Here is a 24,156-nt window from a genome sequence, read left to right on the forward strand (position 1 = left end):
GTTATCTCTTGGGAGTATTTGTGAGCAAGAGAAGAATGAAAACTAGTCTAGGGGGCTAGCCTGACAGTGCAGAGAAGTAATAAAAACATTCATACTAAATATTAAATAAATATTAAATGGGAGAAGGATGGCTAGATGATATCTGAGGTTGCTTCCTGCTCTGAATCCATGATGCCACAACTACAGGGAATAGGTACCAAACAGAAGTCTGACAGAATAAATTGTTAGTGGGCAAAGATTCTGCTGAACTTGAACTTAGAGAGATCTATATTCAAATCCACCCTATGCCACTGACTAGTGTGATCATCATTTAACCTCTTAAAATCTTTGTTTCCTCATCTATACATTATTTTTTTAAGCCTTACTCTCTGTCTTTTTATAAACACCTACCTTCCACCTTGGGATCAATATTAACTATACCTTTTGATCTAGCAAGACCATTACAAGGTCTGTATCCCAAGAAATTTTTAAAAAAGGAAAAGGACCTGTTTGCTCAAAAATATTTGTAGCAGCTCTTTCTGTAGTGACAAAGAATTGGAAACTAAGGAGGTGTCCATCAATTTCAGAATTGCTGAACAATTTGTGGTTTATGTAATCATAATGGAATATTACTGTGCTATAAAAAATGATCATGAGGATTTCAGAAAAACCTTGAAAGACCTTCACAAATTGATGCAAAATGAAGTGAGCAGAACCAGAACATTGTACACAGTAACAGCAATAATGTATGAATCATTCATTAGCTATTCTTAGCAATACAGTGAGCCAAGAAAAACTTCAAGGACTCACGATAAAAAAATCCATCCACCTCCAAAGAAAAAAAGGATGGAGTCTGAATGCAGACCAAGACATACTATATTTCTATTGATTTCTTTACTTTTATTTGTTTGAGTTTTCTTTCACAAAATAACTAATACAGAAAGATGTTTTACACTATTATGCATGTAAAATCTATATCAGATTGCTTGCCACCTGGGGGGGAGCAGAGGAGGAAGAAGGGAGGGTGAAAATTTGGCTCAAACTTAAAAAAACAACAACAAAGGTTAAAAGTTGAGTTTTTTCCACATAATTGAGGAAAAAATAAAATATTAAAAATATTCTATAGGTGGTGGACAAAATAACTATATTTTATAGTCTGCTAAAAGTCTTGGGATTTGTTTGCCTTCTTTCAAATTCACTGAAAACATTTTCTACACCATTCTAGTAGAGGACAGAATAAAAGAGGAAGGAAATGGAGAGGGGAAAGAGAGCTTACAATGTCCCAGGCAGTGTGCTAAGTTCTTTATAAATCTCATTGGATCTTCACAACAACCCTAGGAGATAGGTGCTATCATTATACCCATTTTACAGTTAAGGAAACATGGAAATGGACGTTTTGTGTGTGTGTGGTTTTTTTTTAGAATATATACTTTATCCAGTTATTACACAATCTTGATTTCATGCCCCAGTCTCCATATTTTGCAACCCCACAAAATTATGTGTGTTTGGTATGGCAACCTCTCAAAATGTAGTTCTTCGATTTTTATGGATCAATGTCCTACTTGAACAATTATGAGCAAGAATTCCATTTATGAAAATGGTCCAAGTTCATCTAGTTGACTCCTGTATTTGTCATATGGGATTTGTCATTTGTCAGTCCATAAAAGATATTACACTTCAGACACCTGGGTGACCCTGGGCAAGTCACTTAACCCTCATTGCCTAGCCCTTACTGCTCTTCTGCCTTGGATCCAATTACATAGTATTGATTCTAAGACGGAAGGAAAGGGTTAAAAAACAAACAATAATCAAACTTCTGATTCATAATCTAATGATTAAGTCATCTATTTTGTTAGCTATTTGAAAGGTTCCAAATCTTAATGGCCTGCAGTAATCGGTTGCACAGTAAATACCATTGTATCAGCTGTAAGAGTTAAAATTAAATCTCAATAATAATATTATATCTTAAGAGATTTATTAATGATCATTAGGAATCAAAGAATAAAGAAGATAAAAAATAAAGACCATGTGCCCATGGCTGGTTAGTCATTTTTAGTCAACCCCACTCACCATCATCAATGTTGATTCTACATCAGAGAGCAGGAGCCTCCAAAGCCCACGCCCTTTATACAGGAAGTACGTAATGACAGGAAGTCAGTGGCCTCTTGGGATATGCAGTTCTTTTTTTAGGGTAACATTTTCAATCATACATAGCTACATTGATCACTAAACTGGCTTTTCCAAGAATATTGTGATTCATGTGTTTCAGCCACATCTGCCTCTTCCTGACTCATTTGGGATTTTCTTGGCAAAGACATGGAGTGGTTGGTTACTTCCTTCTCCGGTTCATTTTACAAATGAGGAAACTGAGGCAAACAGGATTAAGTGACTTGCCCAGGGTCACACAAGTAAGTGTCTGCATCCAGATTTGAACTCAGGAAGAAGAGTCTTCCTGACTTCACACTTGGCACACTATCCACTGTGCTACCTAGCTTCTTTCCTTAAAGATAATGTCTGAAATGGATACTGGCAATGATGATGTATTAATGGCTGAATTCTTCTCATTATTGACCCCTGGAAGGACTTTTGAATTTATACTTGAATCTTCTCTGTTTCCTAAGCTCCAAGCAGAGGAAAGTCACTGAGATCACTTTAGACAAAGCCAGGGGGTGGCATAGACCCATTAGTAACCTGCGCCATGGCTCAGTGAAGTGATTCTACGCTTACTGTAGAATGATTTCTGTACTTATCCCAAACTCTAAAAATAATGGTCGGAGGGAGAGTCATTGTAGTAGTGTTCTTAGTGGTCATCATACTGGTCATCGTGCTGATAGAGGCTGTAGTGGTCAGAATTGACACAGCAGTATATGGTGGTCTTATGAATAGTAGTGGTTGTGGTGGTAGTAATGGTACTAATTATCCCAGTCCTGGTGGTAGGGGTTGTCATAGTGTTGAGACAATTACAGTGGCTACAACCGGCACAACAATGAGTGTGGTCATAGTGGTTGTAGTTGACCTAATGGGAGTAGCGGTCATGGTGGTCATACTAGTCATGGTGCCTGTAGTGGTAGTAGTGGCACACCAGTCATACTAGTTGTGATGGTCACGGTATTTGTAGTTGACATACCGGTAGCAGTGATTGTAGTGGTCATGGTGTTTGTTGTGTTCATAGCTGACCTAGTGGTAGTGGTCATTGTGTTCATAGTGGAAATATTGGTAGTTGTGATCACAGGTATACTCGTACTACCATTAGGACTGGAATTCTTATGACCACTATGACAACTACTACTACTATTGCTACAGCCACTAAAAACACTACCACTAGGACTGCTATTACCACCATCACTACTACTACTACTATTATTACCAGTTACTATGACCACTGATATCACTACTCCCACTATAACCATTATGATCACTACTACCACTACAACCAATAATACCAGTATGACTGCTGGTACTAAAACTACACTACGAGGAATACTACAACAACTTCTAACATATAACCATCATTATCACTATGATCATTATTTCAGCTGTGATTACTATTTCGCTATGATCACTAAGACCACTATGGCCTACCAGCATGACCACTCTGTCTAGTATTACCACTAAAACCACTCCTATCTTTACAACTACTATTTCCACTATGACCACTATTGACACCACCACCATAAGAACATTATAACCACTCCTAACAATGCAACCACTCCTAATACTACAACCACAACTACCACTGTATCAACAACATCCAATACTGCCACTATGGCCATTACAAACACTATTACATGAACTGGAGGAATTCCATGTGAACTGGAACAACCTCCAGGAACTGATGCAGAGTGAGAGGAGCAGAACCAGGAGAACATTGTACACAGAGCCTGTTACACTATGGTACAACCGAACGTAATGGACTTCTCTACTAGCAGCAATGCAATGATCCAGACATTTCTGAGGGACTGTAAACCTTAAATTCCTTAGACTTATAAATGTTGGAAATTTCACCATTGGGATATTTCATACTTGGAAAATTTCTTACTGATAGTCTATTGGAATGGGAACCCCATTGGCATGGGAGGTTCCTTCTCTTCCCTTCTTCAGATTACTTTAGGACAGAAACCTTTTGCTGAACAATGGAAAGGACTTTGACCTATGCTTAAGCATAGAACAGGAATTTCTTTGAATCATGATTGATTTTAGAATTGATACAATGGAGATACTTGGAATAAATCTCCACCCTACTCAGTCTAACAGGATTGAGTAAGGGCTGCAGCCTAGATCAAAGATTTAATCATTTGAAAATATGACCTTCAACAGACATGTGCAAAAGCCAGAAACCTCTGGGCGGTCCTGGGTTAAGCTAGGGCCTCCATTGGCACAGGGAAATTGATGAACAGTGATTGGTAGATGGGAGAACTGAGAGGAGGAACTTGGATGGTTTCCTTAAAGATAGGAGGGTCTGGAGACTTGAGGGGGGTGGAGGAGTTTGGTCGGGGTGATTGTGGTGGACTCGGAGAAGCTGGCACTGAAGGAAGCTGAAGGTGGGGGCCTCTGAGACTGTTTCTCCATTTTGGTCACGTGAGTGATAGGGACTGATCTCTTTTCTTTGCCCCAGCTATCTAAGGGCTTGGGCCTTTTGGCCCAGCCTAAACAGAAGGGGTATTTAAGCCCTATTCCCTTCTCTCCCCTTTCTCTCTCTCTATCTCTAATTCCTTTCTTGCTCCTATTGTAATTAAACTCCAAAAAAGGCTGACGGCTGACTTGAGTCTTTCATTTAGGAATTACATAGCTGAATTCCTTGGCGACCTTAAATTAATATATATCAGTCTTTTAAAGTGATTCCCTTGTAACAGGACTTAGGAGAAAGAACACTATCCACATTCAGAGGAAAAACTGTGGGAGTAGAAATACAGAAGAAAAACAATTGCTTGATCACATGGTTCAATGGGGATATGACTGGGAATGTAGACTCTAAACAATCATTCTGGTGCAAATATTAATAATATGAAAATAGGTCTTGATCAATGACACATGTAAAACCCAGTGGAATTGCTCATTGGCTATGGGGGGAGGAAGGGAAGAGATGGAGGAGGGATACAAATCATGTAACCATGGAAAAGTCTAATTAATTACTTTTTTAAAATAGCCACTATTGCCACTATGACCAATACAACCAATACTACCATTTCAAACATTACTACAACTACAACTACTACAATCTTTACAACCCCTACTACTACTACTATAGCCACAATGACCACTACTACACCTAAGACAACTGCTATTACTATAATCACTACTACCTCTAGTATACCAGTATGACGACGACTACTACTACTATTTCAACTACTACCACTATGACTAGTATTATCACTATGAACACTACAACCCCTACAACAACTACTATCACTACAGCCACTACTACCAGAGTGATAACTACTATTAGTATGTTGACTACTACTACCATTCCCATTAGGACCAGTAGGACCACTATAAACGCTATGACTTCTACTACCACTATGACCATTCAACCATTGCTATTGCTATAATTGTTTCTATCATTACAACCACTACTTCAGCTAAGACCACTACTACCACTATTAATATTACTAACACAAGAACATTATGACCATTGGTACAACCACTACCAACACAACCACTACTATGACCACAACTACCAATACATTAACAACAACCACTACTATCATTGTGATCAATACAACCACTGCTATGACCACTTGACCACTCTAAGCACTAATCAGGACGAGTACTACTACTACAACAAACTACTACTATGAGTACTACTACTACAACTAACACCACCATTTTAATTAAGTACTGCTACTGTGACAACTGCTCCCATTATAACCACTATATTTACCATGATGACTACTTCAGCTATGACCACTATTACCAATATAACCTCTATGACCACTATGACCATTATTAATATTGTGATCACCACTAATCACGACCAATACTACTGTGACTTCGACTACGACCACTACTACTACTAGATGATCAATACCACCACCATGATGACTATTACAACGATGGCCACTACATCCATTATGACCACTAGAACTTCTATTACCACTACTACTACCATGCATGTTTTAGTAATGATACTAGTGGTCATAGTGGTCATCCTGATAAGTGTGGTGATGGTGGTGGTAATGGTAGTGCCTGTGGATCCTTTTCCTGGTTCACATGTGAGTTTTCGTCTTCCTCTGGTTTCCTTAGTTTTCCTGAGGTTCTGTGTTTCAACAGTATTACATGAGTTTTTGTTAGGACACTTTCCAAATCAAATGTAATCCATCTCACAATTCTAAAAGTGCTCATTAAGATGGTTATTACATAGATGTTAGTTGCTTTAATTTTATCCCATTCTGTGTTGAATATACTAGCAAATTTCCATTTACTCTAGCATTTTCTTTCTCATCATAAATTTATAATTGGATGGAATTTTAGAGGTCCTCAAATCCAACATTCTCAACTGGCATATAAAGAAGTTGAGGTGAGAGATTAAGTGACTTGCCCAAGTTATTTAGCTATGTCTACTACTGCCACTACAACTACTACCACTGAGTAAGTGTCTGTTTGAGGTGGGATCTGAGCCTTAACTTTCCCTCTATCTACTATACCTCTCAAAGGTTAGTTGCAGGGGACAGCTAAGTGGCTAAGTAGAGAGAGAGCCAGGTCTAGAGATGAGAGGTCCTGGGTTCTAGTCTAGCCTCAGAGGCTTCCTAGCTGAGTGACCCTGGGTAAGACTTTTTAAAAAAAAAGTTTATTTAATTAATTAATTTATAAGATTTTTCCATGGTTCCATGATTTGTGTTCTTTCCCTCCCTTCTTCCTACTCCATTCCTGTAACCAATGAGCAATTCCCCTGGGTTTTACTTGTGTCATTGATCAAGACCTATTTCCATATTATTGATATTTGCACTAGAGTGATCGTTTAGAGTCTACATCCCCAATCATATCCCCATCCACCCATGTGATCAGGCAGTTGTTTTTCTTCTGTGTTTCTACTCCCACAGTTCTTCCTTTGGAGGTAGATAGTGTTCTTTCTCATTAAGTTTCTCAGAATTGTCCTGGATCATTGCATTGCTGCTAGTAGAGAAGTCTATTATGTTCAGTTGTGTTGGCTAAGACTCTTAATCCCAGTTCTCTAGCCCTAACCATTCTTCTGTCTTAGAATCAATATGCAGTGCCAATTCCAAGACAGAAGGTAAGGGTTTTTAAAGGGTTTTAAAAGGTTATTTACAGGTATGGCTGGATGAATGTGATCTATTTTCAAGCTTAAGGCCTCTAGTCCTTCTTTTTCCTTAGAAAATGTTAAGAATGTTATATTTATTGAGTCTAAATGACCTTTTATATCATTGAAGTAGGAGTCAATGCATTGAGAGAGATGATGAATGTGTTTTTCATTGGAACCTCAAAAACATTCACATACAATAAATATTTCATAAGATGTTTTGCGTTGACTCTCTTTTTGAATCCATGCTTATTTCTTGCTAGAAGAGATGATTTTTTTTCTATATGGTGTCCACTTCACTACTATGCCCCAGTTCCCTGCTAAGCCTGGAGTCTTGGCACCTTGGATTAGCCCTCCATTTAGGTTCTCTTCTCCCAAAGGTGAATTTCTTTCAGAAAACTCCATTTTAGAGAGGGATTCATCTTTTATTCCTTTCCTAACTCTGCTTCTGACTTAAAACAAAAACAAAAACAACTTTATCATCAGGATTATAAAAACTGAAGCAAAATTTATTGTATTTGAATGAATGTATTTAGTCTAGCTTAGTTACTTTGATTTAAAATGTCTAAATTAGGGGGCAGCTGGGTGGCTCAGTGGATTGAGAGTCAGGCCTAGAGATGGGAGGTCCTGGGTTCAAATCTGGAATCAGACCCTGGGCAAGTCACTTAACCCCCATTGCCTAGACCTTACCACTCTTCTGCCTTAGAACCACCACACAGTATTGATCCTAAGATGGAAGGTAAGAGTTTTAAAAATATATATCTACATTATGTCTCCTTAAGATATGTTTGACTGTAATTCATGCTGTTGGGATTTGGGGGCCATTATTGGACTGAGGGGTTGTTGATATGTAACTTACATTCATTATGTTATAGAATCATCTATACCAACTTTATAATTTAGGTGTTATTTAGATAATTCTAATAGCTGTATATTTGGCAAACTATGAACATTTTCAATGCTGTTTCCCTACCTTGGGAAAAAAAAATAACTTGATCATCAGGTTCTCATCTCCTCTCACTGCCTCACATCTTCATCTCTCTTTTACTTGTCTTCCTTCAGTAAAATAGCTGCTAAGCTTTTTGAGGGCAGGGACTGACTTTCTTTTCATACACTCAGCACAATTCAGCTCACATAATATACACTTAATAAATGTTTGGTGCCCATCTATTGCCTGGATAAAAACTAGACAACGTCATGTTGTCCAGTCATGTCAGTCATTTCTGAATTGTCGAGACCCAGTTGAGGTTTTCTCAGCAAAGATACCAGAGAGGTTTGCCATTTCCTTCTCCAGCTCATTTTACAGATGAGGAAACTGAAGCCAACAGGATTAAGTGACTTGTCTAGGGCCTCATAGTGAGTAAGGGTCTAAGGCCAGATTTAAACTCAGGAAGAGGTGTCTTCCTCACTTCAGGCCTGGCCCCCTATCCACTGTGCTGCCTAACTACCCAGGATGCACCATAATGAAACTTAAACTGTCTGACTGGCAAATGCCCCATTTTCTTTGTCTCGGTCTTGACAGGGTTGGTGGCATTTTAGATAGAGCACAGCCAGTGGCCCTGATTATGACATGTTTTTACATTTTCTGTCAAATACTGTGGGAGAATATATTCATTCATGAGGCTTAGAGCAGGCACCAACTTTTCCCAATCACTATTTTGGCATTATCGCTCTTCTTGTTGGATTGACACCAAGAAATTCAAAAAGTCTTTGGGAATTCAAGTCCATGTATAGCCATCCTTTTCAGGATCATTTGTTGTATCTGAATCATGTCCGTCACCCGTTTGGTCATTAAGTTCTGTATAATTTCTTTTTTTTAAACCCTTACCTTCCATCTTAGAATCAGTATTGTGTGTTGGTTCCAAGGCAAAAGACTGGCAAGAGAGGTAATAGTAGTCATAGCGGTAATCATAGAAATAGTAGTGGTGGTAGTGGTAGTAGTAGTAGTAGTTATAATAATAGTGGTAGTACTACTGGCAGTGGTAGTAATAGTAGTAGTAGTAATACTAGTAGTAATGATAGTAGTAGTGGTGGTAGTGGTAGTAATAGTAGTAGTAGTAGTAATATTAGTAGTAGTGGTGGTGGTGGTGGTAGTGGTAGTAATAGTAGTAGTAGTAGTAGTAGTAGTAGTAGTGATACTAGTAGTAGTGGTGGTGGTGGTAGTGGTAGTAGAGGTAATAATAGTGGTGGTAGTAGTAGTAATAGTAGTAGTTATAATAATACTGGTAGTAGTACTAGTAGTGGTAGTATTAGTCGTAGTAGTAATACTAGTAGTAGTGGTGGTAGTGGTAGTAATAGTAGTAGTAGTAATACTAGTAGTAGTGATAGTAGTAGTGGTGGTAGTGGTAGTAATAGTAGTAGTAGTAGTAATACTAGTAGTAGTGGTGGTGGTACTGGTAGTAATAGTAGTAGTAGTAGTAATACTAGTAGTAGTGGTGGTGGTGGTAGTGGTAGTAATAGTAGTAGTAGTAGTAGTAGTAGTAGTAGTAGTAGTAGTGATACTAGTAGTAGTGGTGGTAGTGGTAGTGGTAGTAGAGGTAATAATAGTGGTGGTAGTAGTAGTAATAGTAGTAGTTATAATAATACTGGTAGTAGTACTAGTAGTGGTAGTATTAGTCGTAGTAGTAATACTAGTAGTAGTGGTGGTACTGGTAGTAATAGTAGTAGTAGTAATACTAGTAGTAGTGGTGGTGGTAGTGGTAGTAATAGTAGCAGTAGTAGTACTAGTACTAGTAATACTAGTAGTAGTGGTGGTGGTGGTAGTGGTAGTAATAGTAGTAGTAGTAGTAATACTAGTAGTAGTGGTAGTAGTAGTGGTGGTAATGGTAGTAATAGTAGTAGTAGTAGTAGTAGTAGTAGTAGTAGTAGTAATACTAGTAGTAGTGGTAGTAGTAGTGGTGGTAGTGGTAGTAATAGTAGTAGTAGTAACACTAGTAGTGGTGGTGGTGGTAGTGGTAGTAATAGTAGTAGTAGTAGTAGTGATACTAGTAGTAGTGGTAGTAATAGTAGTAGTAGAAGTAGTAGTAGTAGTAGTAGTAGTAGTGATGCTTGTAGTAGTGGTGGTAGTGGTAGTGGTAGTAGAGGCAATAATAGTGGTGGTAGTAGTAGTAATAGTAGTAGTTATAATAATAGTGGTAGTAGTACTGGTAGTGGTAGTAATAGTAGTAGTAGTAATACTAGTAGTAGTGGTGGTGGTAGTGGTAGTAATAGTAGTAGTAGTAGTAGTAGTAGTAGTAGTAGTAGTAGTAGTAGTAATACTAGTAGTAGTGGTGGTGGTGGTAGTGGTAGTAATAGTAGTAGTAGAAGTAGTAGTAGTAGTAATACTAGTAGTAGTGGTAGTAGTAGTGGTGGTAGTGGTAGTGGTAGTAGAGGTAATAATAGTGGTGGTAGTAGTAGTAATAGTAGTAGTTATAATAATACTGGTAGTAGTACTAGTAGTGGTAGTATTAGTCGTAGTAGTAATACTAGTAGTAGTGGTGGTAGTGGTAGTAATAGTAGTAGTAGTAATACTAGTAGTAGTGGTGGTGGTGGTAGTGGTAGTAAAAGTAGCAGTAGTAGTACTAGTACTAGTAATACTAGTAGTAGTGGTGGTGGTGGTAGTGGTAGTAATAGTAGTAGTAGTAGTAATACTAGTAGTAGTGGTAGTAGTAGTGGTGGTAATGGTAGTAATAGTAGTAGTAGTAGTAGTAGTAGTAGTAGTAGTAATACTAGTAGTAGTGGTAGTAGTAGTGGTGGTAGTGGTAGTAATAGTAGTAGTAGTAACACTAGTAGTGGTGGTGGTGGTAGTGGTAGTAATAGTAGTAGTAGTAGTAGTGATACTAGTAGTAGTGGTAGTAATAGTAGTAGTAGAAGTAGTAGTAGTAGTAGTAGTAGTGATGCTTGTAGTAGTGGTGGTAGTGGTAGTGGTAGTAGAGGTAATAATAGTGGTGGTAGTAGTAGTAATAGTAGTAGTTATAATAATAGTGGTAGTAGTACTGGTAGTGGTAGTAATAGTAGTAGTAGTAATACTAGTAGTAGTGGTGGTGGTAGTGGTAGTAATAGTAGTAGTAGTAGTAGTAGTAGTAGTAGTAGTAGTAGTAGTAGTAATACTAGTAGTAGTGGTGGTGGTGGTAGTGGTAGTAATAGTAGTAGTAGAAGTAGTAGTAGTAGTAATACTAGTAGTAGTGGTAGTAGTAGTGGTGGTAGTGGTAGTGGTAGTAGAGGTAATAATAGTGGTGGTAGTAGTAGTAATAGTAGTAGTTATAATAATACTGGTAGTAGTACTAGTAGTGGTAGTATTAGTCGTAGTAGTAATACTAGTAGTAGTGGTGGTAGTGGTAGTAATAGTAGTAGTAGTAATACTAGTAGTAGTGGTGGTGGTAGTGGTAGTAATAGTAGCAGTAGTAGTACTAGTACTAGTAATACTAGTAGTAGTGGTGGTGGTGGTAGTGGTAGTAATAGTAGTAGTAGTAGTAATACTAGTAGTAGTGGTAGTAGTAGTGGTGGTAATGGTAGTAATAGTAGTAGTAGTAGTAGTAGTAGTAGTAATACTAGTAGTAGTGGTAGTAGTAGTGGTGGTAGTGGTAGTAATAGTAGTAGTAGTAACACTAGTAGTGGTGGTGGTGGTAGTGGTAGTAATAGTAGTAGTAGTAGTAGTGATACTAGTAGTAGTGGTAGTAATAGTAGTAGTAGAAGTAGTAGTAGTAGTAGTAGTGATGCTTGTAGTAGTGGTGGTAGTGGTAGTGGTAGTAGAGGTAATAATAGTGGTGGTAGTAGTAGTAATAGTAGTAGTTATAATAATAGTGGTAGTAGTACTGGTAGTGGTAGTAATAGTAGTAGTAGTAATACTAGTAGTAGTGGTGGTGGTAGTGGTAGTAATAGTAGTAGTAGTAGTAGTAGTAGTAGTAGTAATACTAGTAGTAGTGGTGGTGGTGGTAGTAGAAGTAATAGTACTAGGAGTGGTAATAATAATAGTTGTGGTATTAGTAGTAGTAATAGCAGTGCTGGTGGTGGTGATGATGATGGTGATGGTGTCAGTGAGGGGCTTAGCGCCAGCAGCTGTGATATCTAGGGCTGGATCTGAATAAGTGAAAACATTGGAGAATGACCCAGAATGGAGGTTACACTTGGGAGACTCAGCAGAAAATCCAAAGAGACACCATTTCAGAGGATGGAGTTCATGCCTGAAAAGCCTGATCCTGAGCTCTAGGGCAAGTGAAATGGAGGGTGGTCGGGCGATGGGATTAGATGTTTAATTATAGGCCAGTATCAGAAGGATAACTGTTTTGGGAAGGCCATCTATGAGCTGGCAAGCTAACAGGTCCAGTCCAGGCAGAACCTGTCCTGAGGTAACAAACATAGACCACTATATAACAGGGATGGATGTTGGATTTATTAAACTAGGGAAGGTGAAAAGGGGATTTGTATAATTCTAAGCTAATGTCAACCACCTAAACCCCCCAGATCTAAATGTCCTGTCACCAGAAATCTTCACAGATTTGATTCTTACCTATCTGTCTAAAAACCCAGACCCTAATATAAATAAACCTACACTAACCCCAAAACCCCACTTTCGATGGTAATAGAGGCAGTGGGTTTTGGCAGTTAGGCAGGACAGGGCCCAGGAGAAGTCTTGGATCCAGAAGGATCCCAGACCTAATATTATAGACAGATGGCCCAGATGTTTCAGGTTCACACCAGGAATCTCTGTAGATATCAACCAGCCAGCAGGGAAGCAGGTAAGATGGAAAAGATAAGGTAGAAATAGTCAAGGGCAAGTAGCCAGTCTCTCCAGGTCAAAATGAGAGAAAAACTCAGCTCCAACCCCAGTTAACTGCCTCACCCTTCTTCCCCCACATTCTAGAATCTTTTCTCTGCATCTGCTCTCTTACTTATAACAGTTCCCCCCTTTGCACAAAGCCAAAATAGTGTTGAAAACAATGTTTTGACGTTTGTGCACCAACAAACTTAAATCCCACCTAAACTAAAATTCTCACCTAAAGCAATAAACAGCCTACACTCACTAATTTTATCCTATATACTTTACTCTAGGGATTCAAATCAAGGAAAGGAAAAGTGAAAAAATTATACAGTGAACAGTTACAAAGTTCAAAACACAAAGCAAAAATATGAAAAAGCAAAACAAGCAAACATAAAAATAGAAATACAAACACAAAACTTCATGCAAAACAATGTCATAAAATAGTATTTTATATAAAAATCTTATCAAAACTATTGAAATATATAAAACAGAGAATAGCAAATTTTTAGAAAAAGTACAATAAACACATTGCATAAGTTTTTTTACAAAAAAACAAACCAATCCATAAAAACTTACCTATGCAAAATACATTCAAAAGGAGATGAAACTTCAAAACAATCTCATTTTGAATTAAAACCTTATTACTATTACACAAAACTCAAAGTGTTACATAGAACTGTGCATCTAATTATCTTATCTAAAGAACTTAATCAGTATCAAATACTAAGCACACACACAATTTTTTGTATATATACCCAACATACACATACAACACATACATATATGCTATACACATACACATATATTCATACATAGAATATTTATATACATGCTACATATATACATGTGCTTATTATATACATTCACATACCCTATAATACAATTTTTGACCCTAACTATAATACACACTATTTACATGTTTTGTGATATGTATGTAGTACATGTTACAATGTATGTTGTAATATAATTTTCTAACCTACCATAGCAACCCTAACCTTCTAAGCGATCTAACTACATCCCTATATACTTCCTAATATCATTGAAAAAGAAGTTCAGATGTGCTGTTTTCTACTATGTCAGATATCCTATCTTAATGAAATCTCCTAAAAACTAACCCTATCTACCTATACTACTACTATTCTAAGCTATGTAAATCTAAACAGTATCCATTTACCTACATGAACGTCATATATAACTAAATTCTATAATAAGTAACTATTGATTTACTACTTGACTCAATGTATCCTAACCATGTTTGTTTATGTTCATATGTATATGGTTATGTTCTCTTGTGTTATGTTTCTGTTGTATGCAACATACCTACCAAAATTTCAGATCTTCCATCTTCTCATCTTGTATGATGAAATCTCTTCTCCAAAGTTCATGGCAGCAATATATACTGTTGAATGCATTGTAATATGAACATATAATATTACCTAACTACATCTCACTACCAATTGTCTATTAATCATCTGATCTTCATTGAAAAATTCTCTTTAAAAGTCTCTAATGTTTTTGTCCTCTGTGAATCAGTCACTTTCTGCACAATGTCCTCTGATGTCTCTGGATCCTCCTCGTCTATAGGAATGTCCTCTTCCACTGGAATTGTCCTCTCCTTAGTGATCTTTCTGACTGCTGCATACTCAATTTGACTGATGAAACCTCAGCTTTCCACCAACTCTTCTTCCTTTTTTCTTTTTTCCTCCTCTCCCTCCTTCTCCTCCTCCTCCAATTTCTCCTTCTACTTCTATTTCCACACTTTCATCATCAATTCTATGAGCTAATTTTACATGAGAACAATGGAACCCAGAATCTCTTTCTAATGTTTTCACTGATGTAGATGAAATTAATACAATAGTATAAGAACCAACCCAACTTTTTTGTATAGCCAATATTTTGGCAATTTTTTTTACATATACCTGATCACCTGGTTGGAAATAATGGAGAAAATGATCCAATGGACCAGATTGGATCAATATTCCCATATCATGCAATTCTCTAAGCCTTTATTTAAAGCAATTAAATATAAAGCAATTTGACAATCTCCCCCTAAGAGAGATGTATCGACAGCCTAACAAGTTTTTGTTTGTAATGGAGCATGACTAAATAACATTTCATAAGATGATACATGCAAATCTGCTCTTGGTCTTGTATGCAGGATAAACAAAGCTATGGGAAGAACATCTGGCCATTTTAGATGAGTTTCAGCATAAATTTTCCCCACCATAGTCTTGAGTTGCCTGTTCAAATGCTCCACTTGACCGGAACTTTGTGAATGATAAGGAACATGAAACTTAGGTGTTATTCCTAGATTCTCAGACTCTTTTCAGAATATCTTGAGTAAAATGAGATCCTCTGTCTGAGTCTATGGTAATTGGAACACCAAATTTAGGAACAATTTCCCTAAGCAACACTTTCACCACAAAACTGGCTGTATTTGTATTAGATGGAAAAGCTTCAGTTGATTTTGTCAACCTATCTACAATTACTAGGCAAAACTTGTATCTTCCAGTTTTTGGCATGCTTATATAATATTTGCAAACTCTTGAATTGGCAGTATGCCAAAGGTCTACAACATAAACCTTTCTGAATGCACCTTGATTGAATTTTTGGCAAACAGAACAGCTACTAAAGATCCTATTTGCAACAGTACTTATTCCTGGTGCTACCCACTGTCTCTTAACAGAATCCACAACAGCTTGTGTACCAAAATGAACTTTTTTATGACACAAGTAGGTGTAAAAATCTTTTGGTAAGAGTGGTTTCCCAGTGTCTGCAACCCATATATCATGTTCTTTCCTAGCTCCAAACTTCTCCTCTTTCCATGTTTGAATTTCTGAGACTACATAACTTTGTTGTAAATCAGTAGATTCATTTAACTAATAAACCAGAAAAGAAGACCAAAAGGGAAGTGTTCCTAAAGCCCAAAGTGGAGAGTGTGCAGGTAGTTATCAGTTAACAGTGTCAAATGCTGTTGAAGGGTTAGGATGAAAATTGAAACAGGACCATTAGGTCTGGTGATTAGATCTCTTTGGAGAGAGCTGTTTCAGCTGAATGATGGTAATGGAAGTCATTTTGCAAATAAGAAATGAGTGAGAGGAGGAGACCTGAAAGGAGTAGAAAGTTTTTTTTTTCTTTCCAAATTTGGCTTAAAAAGGCAGAAAAGGTTTAGAATGCTAGTTGAGGGCATAAGAAATGGTGTAAGGTATATCACAGGGCAGGTAGGTAACACAGGGGATATAGAAGGCCAGGCCTGGAGTCTGGAAGACCCCAAGTTCTAATTTAGCCTTTGAAACTTATTATCTGTGTGACAATGGTCAAGTCATTTAACTCTGCTTCTGCTTTCTTAGCTGCAAAATGAAGTTGGAGAAGGAAATGACAAATCTCTTCAGTATCTTTGCCAAGAAAATTTCAGATGGGGTCACCAAGAGTCAGACACAACTAAAGACAACTGGATAATAGCAAAAGTAGATCATCAAAGAAATGTGATCAGAAAAAGATGTTGAGCTAGTTATTTGATGAAAGTGTAAGGGTTAAAAAGCAGGAGTTTGGCAAAGTGAGAACAATTGAATAAAAAGTTTAATGTTAGAAGTACAGATAGAAAATAGAAAAAGAGGAAGGAAAGATTATTATTCTTATACCCTATAGATAGACCTAAATTTCCTAATACTATCTAAAATTTCCTATAACCTACCTCTGTCTTCTGAGGACAGTTTCTTCTTGCCTACCAAATACAAGGCCCACTCTAACCTACTCTATGTATAAATGGTTCACCAACTACCTAATTCCCTAAATAATAGACAGCAGTTATTGATAACCCAGATAGACCTCCTGCTTTCTGGAGATCTAGAGGTAAAAGCCCCTGTCAGTGCTGCTTCCTTTTCACTCTCCTGGTCTCCCTGGTAATGGAATCTTCAGCTTTGGCTCACTGACTCCTGTCAGTTCTGATCTACTTAGAAACCCTGCTCTTTTGCCTCTTAAGGAGACAGAGGGAGAGATTAAGAAAATCCCTTTAACAAAAGTAAATGGATCTGGGAAATTCAAGAAAAGGTCTCAACACAGGAGAAGTATCCATTGTTGTGAACGTCTGGTAGAATATGGATAAGAACTGCATAGAATTGGTAGTTATGGAAGGGTTATGATCTCCATCGCTAGAGGCAGTATCTTAATTGCTATTCTTAAGGGTTCCATATTCTTTCCAGGATGCCTTCTCTTGCCTAATATCAGTTCTTAGGAATCTCACCTATCATTTCTTGAAATCTTTTAAAATGCACTCTCCTTGAATCCAGGGCATGAGTCTTAGATCCTGTTTTCTTCTGAAAATATTGAGGGGGCAGCTGGGTAGCTCAGTGGATTGAGAACCAGGCCTACAGACAGGAGGTCCTAGGTTCAAGTCTGGCCTCAGACACTTCCTAGCTGTGTGACCCTGGACAAGTCACTTGACCCCTATTGCCTAGCCCTTACCTCTCTTCTGCCTTGGAGCCAATACACAGTATTGACTCCAAGATGGAAGGGAAGGGTTTAAAAAAAGAAAATATTAAGATCGAGTAGTCACTTCTCCCCTTTGGGGTTATTTTTTCATTTATTTATTATTTATTATATTTATTCATTTCCCCAGGACTAAATGGCATTTTCACATTACCTATCTGACTTTGATAAATAAATGATCAGTCACTATCTTCTTTTCTATCCCAAACATTCTTTCTGTTCCTATTTCTTTATCTGTGTCCTATTTCATATAAAATATAAAGAGCACTGACATTTAGTAGATTGCCTTTGTGAGCTCATAGTCCTCAGATAGCAGAGACCTTTAATAATGAGTTGGGAAAACTGAAGTTGCAGAAATAACAATGAGGGACACATGGGCCAAGCTTAGTGAAATGTAAACTGGAAGCTTGAACAAAGGGAGGAAGATGCCTCTGGGTGTATATAGTCAAAAGATAAATTGATGCAAGGTGACACTGCCTGAAAAAGGAGTCAGAAAGAGGCCATGTATGGCTAATAATAACAATTATTATTTTGTGAAGATAGAATTAACTCTCCCTTTGTCTATTTTTAGTTAACCAAATCAAGAACTTACAAGTATCCCTTCTTAGTAGCTAGCTAACCATTAGGCTAAGAGAGCTCACAAGTCACTTACTAGTTCACACCCCACAAAGGCCACAAGCACTGCCCTACTTGGGGCAGAGCGGAAATCCACTGTATAAACATGGAATGTTTTTTTTCAATCTCTTTCCAAAGTACCCCTGGGGTTACAGGGGATTGGCTTGGAGTTTGGGTCCTTCTTCCTTAAACCTATTTTCAGGATATGTATGATTCCTAATTTAAATGCTCAAAAATATCTAGTTGTGAGCCTGAATGCCCTTCCTATCCTTATTCGCTGTTATCAGAGAGCAAAAGTGCTTTACTTTTGATTAAATGAGAAAGATTCAAGAGGATCTGGAGTTTGTCATTTACCATTCAAGGAGTTTTTATCACGTTCTTACTAGGTAATGGGATTGCAAATAGTAAAGGGAAGGGCAGCTAGGTGGCTCAGTGGATAGGGAGGATCTGGGTTCACATGTGGCCTCCGCCACTTCTTAGCTGTGTGTGACTCTGGGTGTGCTACTTAACCCCAACTGCCTAGCTTTTACTATTCTGCCTTGGAATGGATACTTATTGATTCTAAGACTGAAGGGAAGGGTTTAAAAAAAGCAAACCTACAGTGAAACCTGTCCTCAAGGAGCTTACACTCTACTTTGGTAATATGTAAAAAGAAAGGTTTTCATCAAAACCACAAGTTCCCCTTAGTTACACAAATGGGAGAATCCCATAACTTCCTCAAATATTCAATAAATGGGGAGGAGGGTATATTCCTATTTATTAAAAAATTATAAAAAAATATTTTTAAAATGACCAAAGTCAGAATTTTAGAGAAACGGGTCTGGATAAATATGCTGTCCACAGTTCAAATTCCAATTTGAAATCTTAGCCTCTTGCCTGAAGACCTACCAATTTAATGTTGTCTAAATTTTATTTTCTGTCCTAATCTCTATTCTGCCCCATTCCCCCCAACCAGGTAAATAAGACTGTGACTTACCCAGTCACAGAGCTAATAAGTGCCTGAGGCTGAATTTGAATTTGGGTCTTCCCTACTCCAGGTGGGCACTCTATCCACTGCATCACCTTGCTCCTTGTTCCCTATTTACCACTGAATCCAATCTTTCCTGGAAGGTCTACTTGAAGTTCTGCCCTCTCCCTTCTCTGAACATGTATGATCATGGCTTCCTTGAAACTACCCCTGATCTTTCACGCTTATCCACCTTGAGACATTTCTCTTGTGGCCATCTTGGATTATTTTAGTACCTACATTTTCATGTAAGAAGTATTGTCTGTGTCAAATCTCCTGAGGCAGCCCAAATTATACTTCTTTGTGGCTTCCATGGTGCTGTGTACTATTGAGGTATCTTCTTTTACGAAGCACCTGTCAGCAACAATCTAGCCTAAAAGGGAACACAGTAGGGAAATTTGGGGCTTGAGAGAAGCTGCCACAATTCTCATCCTAAGCAGGAATGTCACTGAAGAAGTTCTGACTGGGAAATATTCAGGTGGGAACCTTTCGGATAAAAGGTGAATGTGTAACTCTGAGAAATACATTTTCATCTGTGTCCTCATGTTTGTTTGCTGATGCAGTAAACACATACACATTATATGCAAATATAAGGGGAAAGAAAACCATTACTTTTATTATTCAACTTTGAAGGGGCAAAATGCATAGGATAGAACATGATTTATTTCTCTGGGTCAGTTTCTTTATCTATAAAATGACGAGTTAGAAAAAAATTATCTTTGAAGTCTCTTCAAGCTAAAATTCTGTGAGGCTCAGTGGATTTTCTTTGTGGAGAACCATCATCGATGCTTTCTGACCCTATAGTTCTATCACAACCAAAAGACAAAAAAAAGCACATTTTATCCAAGAAAATGAAATAAGCCAAAGTACAAAGACAGCAAGACCACTGGCTTTATATTTTGAAAAGGTACATATACACCAAGCATCCTTATCCTTCCATAATCCAACTCTGGTTTACATATAGCAGTAACAGTAACAGTCTCTAATCTCAGTTTCCTGGTAATGGATGATTAATTTTTAATGAATAACTACTAAACTGTTGAAGCATTTCTTCAGAATGAATGAAGGCACTATAAAAATTCAAGGTGGTAATTCTATAAGTCAGTTAAACCGGTCATGTCATTTCTGAAAACTTCAAGTTAGAGCAATGTGATGGTTGAGAATGTTTCCTTCACCAGCACAAGGAGAGGCAAGCGATAGAGGACACTAGCAGTCGTTAGCTCTCTTTTGAAAAGTTATTTGGTTTTAGAAACTGAACACATACGATAGTCATAGACCAATGAAAATATACTGACATACAGAGTATTAAATTCAAGGTATTAATTCCCACAAGTTACCAAAGCCAACATCTCAGACATGTAAAAATATCAGTTACAAAAAATACACACACAATCAAGCAAAATATCTTTAATTAGTAAGGTGATCATAAATAATTCCACATAAAAGATTGAACAGAATTACAAAGAGTGTTTCTTATGTGGACTCCATTCTTAATATGTATTAGTCAACCTCATTCTCTAACTGGGACAAAAAGATCTGTCATCAAACATCCAACAATGTAGCACATTTTAAGCAATTCATATTCTGTAGTTACATTTTTTACATTTCTTTACAAATGTAACATTTATGTACATTATACATTTTATTTCTACAGTCCATGTACTGAAATTCTATATAGTCTTCACTGGGAAAATGGTGGATCCACTTAATGAATACGAATCATTCCTTGTTAAAAAGTAATTTATATAAACAAATAACCTGGTGCCATTGCCCTTTGGCATCTCTCATCAGAGTTTTAAGTCCGGAAATATTCTATTAAATGTAAGAAAAAAAAGGATTTATCTAATTTCCATTATGAAATATCATTCCACCTAGCTACATAAATTTGCCAGCTTGCAATTACTAGGACTGTACTGCTGCACTATCGCAAATGTGTAGAAACCAATTCAAAATGTCGTTAGTGCTAATAGCATCATCATTGCTATCTTTTAATTCAGGCTGAAATAAAATCTGTCAAGTTTTTAGAGGACGATGCCTCACCTTTAACTGTCAAGCTGCAGAAAGGGGGGTGGGGTGGGGTGCATTGCTAATGCTTTCTTTCCAAATTTCCCATGTGCTTCTCTGACAGCTTATCATGCTTTTCTCAAAAGTCACAGATGTTCTTCTTTGGTTCCACTTCATTTACAAATCTGCTGCTGAACATGAAGCAAAAATTCATAGTAAGAGAATGCAGCCTCTGTCCGGTCTTCAACTAAGTGCTGGAAAAAGTCGGTCTTGCCAGGACTCTCATCTCTGAAAAGGGAGAGAAAGATCAATAATTGGATCATCTACAGCCATTAACATATGGACAAAAGTAGACATCACATGTGTACACCTCAAGACTTCTATCACTGAGACAGATGACAATCCCTCTACACTGAAAAGATTCAGCTGATGTTCACTTTTTCTGAACTTAGCTATGCTAGTATCTGGGTCACAGACAGAGTTCAGGGTCAGCAGAGTGGATAGAGAGCCAGGCCTGAACATGGTAGTTCCTGGGTCAAATCTGTCCTCAGACATGTCTAGCTAGATGACCCTGGCCAAGTCACTTAACTCCCATTGCCTAGCCCTTACTGCTCTTCTGCCTGGAAATGGATACTGAATATTGATTCTAAGAAGCTACGGGTTGTTAAAAAAAGAAAGATAGGGTCCTTCACTGGGCTTGTGTGCAAAAGCCATTTCTGCTCCGTTGGCACAATCTTCCAGTTCCTTCCCTGCAAAGATGCAGGACTGGAATAGGATTTCTGTTAGGAGACACAAACACCGACTGCTCAGGGAAGTATTCGTTTCTCCAGTAGGGAGAAGGAAAACATTTAGAATGAGGATATTGATGATAAGTTGAATTGAAACTAAAAAAAACCACTGAATCTACAACACTTGCTATAATTTAAAATAAGAAATTAAGTATAGGCACTCTGTATCAAAAAAGAGGAAGGCTATGTGAGCTATAGAGGATAGTCTGACAGCTTAAGTGAATACCCCTCATTTGTTTTAAAATTAATCTCTCAGGGGGAAAAGTCAATCTCTTCCATATAGATATATAATGCAAAGTTGAATGCCATGATAAAATTGTGAACATACTTACTTTACCACATGGAGTACTGGACTCAATGGCCTGTTATCTCTAAGCCAGGAAAGAAAGGACCTGGTTCTTTCTGAGGAAAGTGTATCTAACTCGGGAAGATGTGTCTAGATCAAAAGATGAAATGAGAATGTTACTTCTTTTCACGAGAGTGCAATTCAAGAAGAAATCTTTACTTTGGATAACTGAAATGAGTAAAACATGCCCAAGAATTAGTATACCACTGGTTGAAAACATTTCTTTCACCTGCATAATGAGAGACGGGTGATGACACTCACAGTCATTAGCACTCTTTTGAAAAGTTAATCTGGTTTAGAAACTGGATATAAAATTACATTCAGAGACCAATGAAAATATATTGATTGTCATACAGAGTATTAAATTAGAAGTGCCCAAGATTCCTTTTCTTTCTAAATAGGAATAAATCTAGATAAATAATCCCTCTATGAAAGAGGTCAATACTGAAAGCCAGATCCATTTACCACTGTTGTGATATATACAACAATCACCTTAAGTATGAAAGAATTTTATCTAATTTCCTTAACTCTTAATCTTTTTTTTTGTTTGTTTTTTAAACCCTTACATTTCGTCTTGGAGTCAATACTGTGTATTGGCTCCAAGGCAGAAGAGTGGTAAGGGCTAGGCAATGTGGGTCAAGTGACTTGCCCAGGGTCACACAGCTAGGAAGTGGCTGAGGCCAGATTTGAACCTAGGACCTCCTGTCTGTAGGCCTGGTTCTCAATCCACTGAGCTACCCAGCTGCCCCCTAATCTTTTTTTTTTAAAAAGGAGATTTTAGAAATCGAAGATGTAGAAACGCTGAGATTTTTTGTCTGATTTTTATTCCTAATTTTTGTCCTTATCACTATTGAAATGAACTAGTAACAATACTGGTAGAAAAACATGACTCCTTCATCACTGGGTTAATATAGACACCAGTCTTCTACAGCCCTATGGTTCTAAATAAGATTAGCTCTTTCAGGGACAATCCTACCCCACTTTTTCCTTAAAAAAGAAAAAAAAGAAAAAGCTTTAAAATGCTGATGTACAAACAGACTGAGGGCAAGAAATACTTTATTTCTACTTAAGACTTGCATTTCTGTTTCTTATTACATATGATAGACATAAGGGAATGCTACAATTAATGAAAAGCTTAAACTTCAGCAATCACCATATCTTAAGCTCTCTTCTATTACCTGTTGTATTATCAAAATCAAAGAAACACATTCAAAAGATGTCTTAAATACAAGGAGGGATTTAAATGCAAAAAGCATATTCTATGCCCCTTTTTAACTACTGAATGGACTTAAAGACTGAACATTTCAACATATGATTAGCTATCACTTGTACAGTTTTTACAGAATTCACTCCTCCCAAATTGGAGTGCTCTGGTGTAAGAGGAGAAAGAAATTCCAATAAGAGCAGGAAATATAAAAAATGAGCTGGATCCCAAAATTGATTCCCCAATTCTCATCTAAATTTTGCTACCTACTCATTTGAAAATAGCCATATAGAAGTTGCTTGGGGAAGAGGCTAGTTCGCATTGGGAACCTTTTAACCTGTCTCTGGTGATGATTTTCTATTACCAAGGAAGGATCTAACGAAACTGATCAATGGCCCTATTAATTAAGACTCCCAAATATATCCATTTTGTTTCTTTACTCTCAAAAACATACCTATCCCACAGGTTTTGAACACCTACAATGGTCATTGATAAACAAGAACATCAATGCAAGAAGATTATAGTAAAAATTTGGAATTTTTTATTAAAAACAAAATGTTGCTAAATTATTTTTCATTGTTGACATATATGGAATGGTTTTATGGATAACAAAGATAGTGCAATGAAAATAGATCCATTTTAATCATAAAATGACTGGTGTTCTGCTTGTTTCCCTACTGGTGTTGCAAGCTTAAAATGCCAGCTGAAACGTGTTACATTTATTACTG

General features: G+C 37.3%; 1 protein-coding gene across 6 annotated transcripts in view; it reads right to left on the bottom strand.

The window, feature by feature from the left end:
- Positions 1-19,676: 19,676 nt before the first annotated feature.
- SEC24B (SEC24 homolog B, COPII coat complex component) overlaps positions 19,677-24,156 on the bottom strand; it is a 92,808-nt gene continuing 88,328 nt past the window's right edge. For all 6 annotated transcript variants that reach the window (XM_056803095.1, XM_056803094.1, XM_056803093.1 and 3 more), the window contains 2 exons: positions 22,211-22,314; positions 19,677-21,378 (listed from right to left, as the gene is read on the bottom strand). In XM_056803095.1, the coding sequence (XP_056659073.1) occupies positions 21,264-21,378; positions 22,211-22,314 (219 nt within the window). In that variant the 3' untranslated portion in view covers positions 19,677-21,263. The remainder of the gene's footprint in view (positions 21,379-22,210; positions 22,315-24,156) is intronic.

This window comes from Monodelphis domestica, chromosome 6 (assembly GCF_027887165.1).
Source record: "Monodelphis domestica isolate mMonDom1 chromosome 6, mMonDom1.pri, whole genome shotgun sequence".
NCBI classification, from domain to species: Eukaryota; Metazoa; Chordata; class Mammalia; order Didelphimorphia; family Didelphidae; genus Monodelphis; species Monodelphis domestica.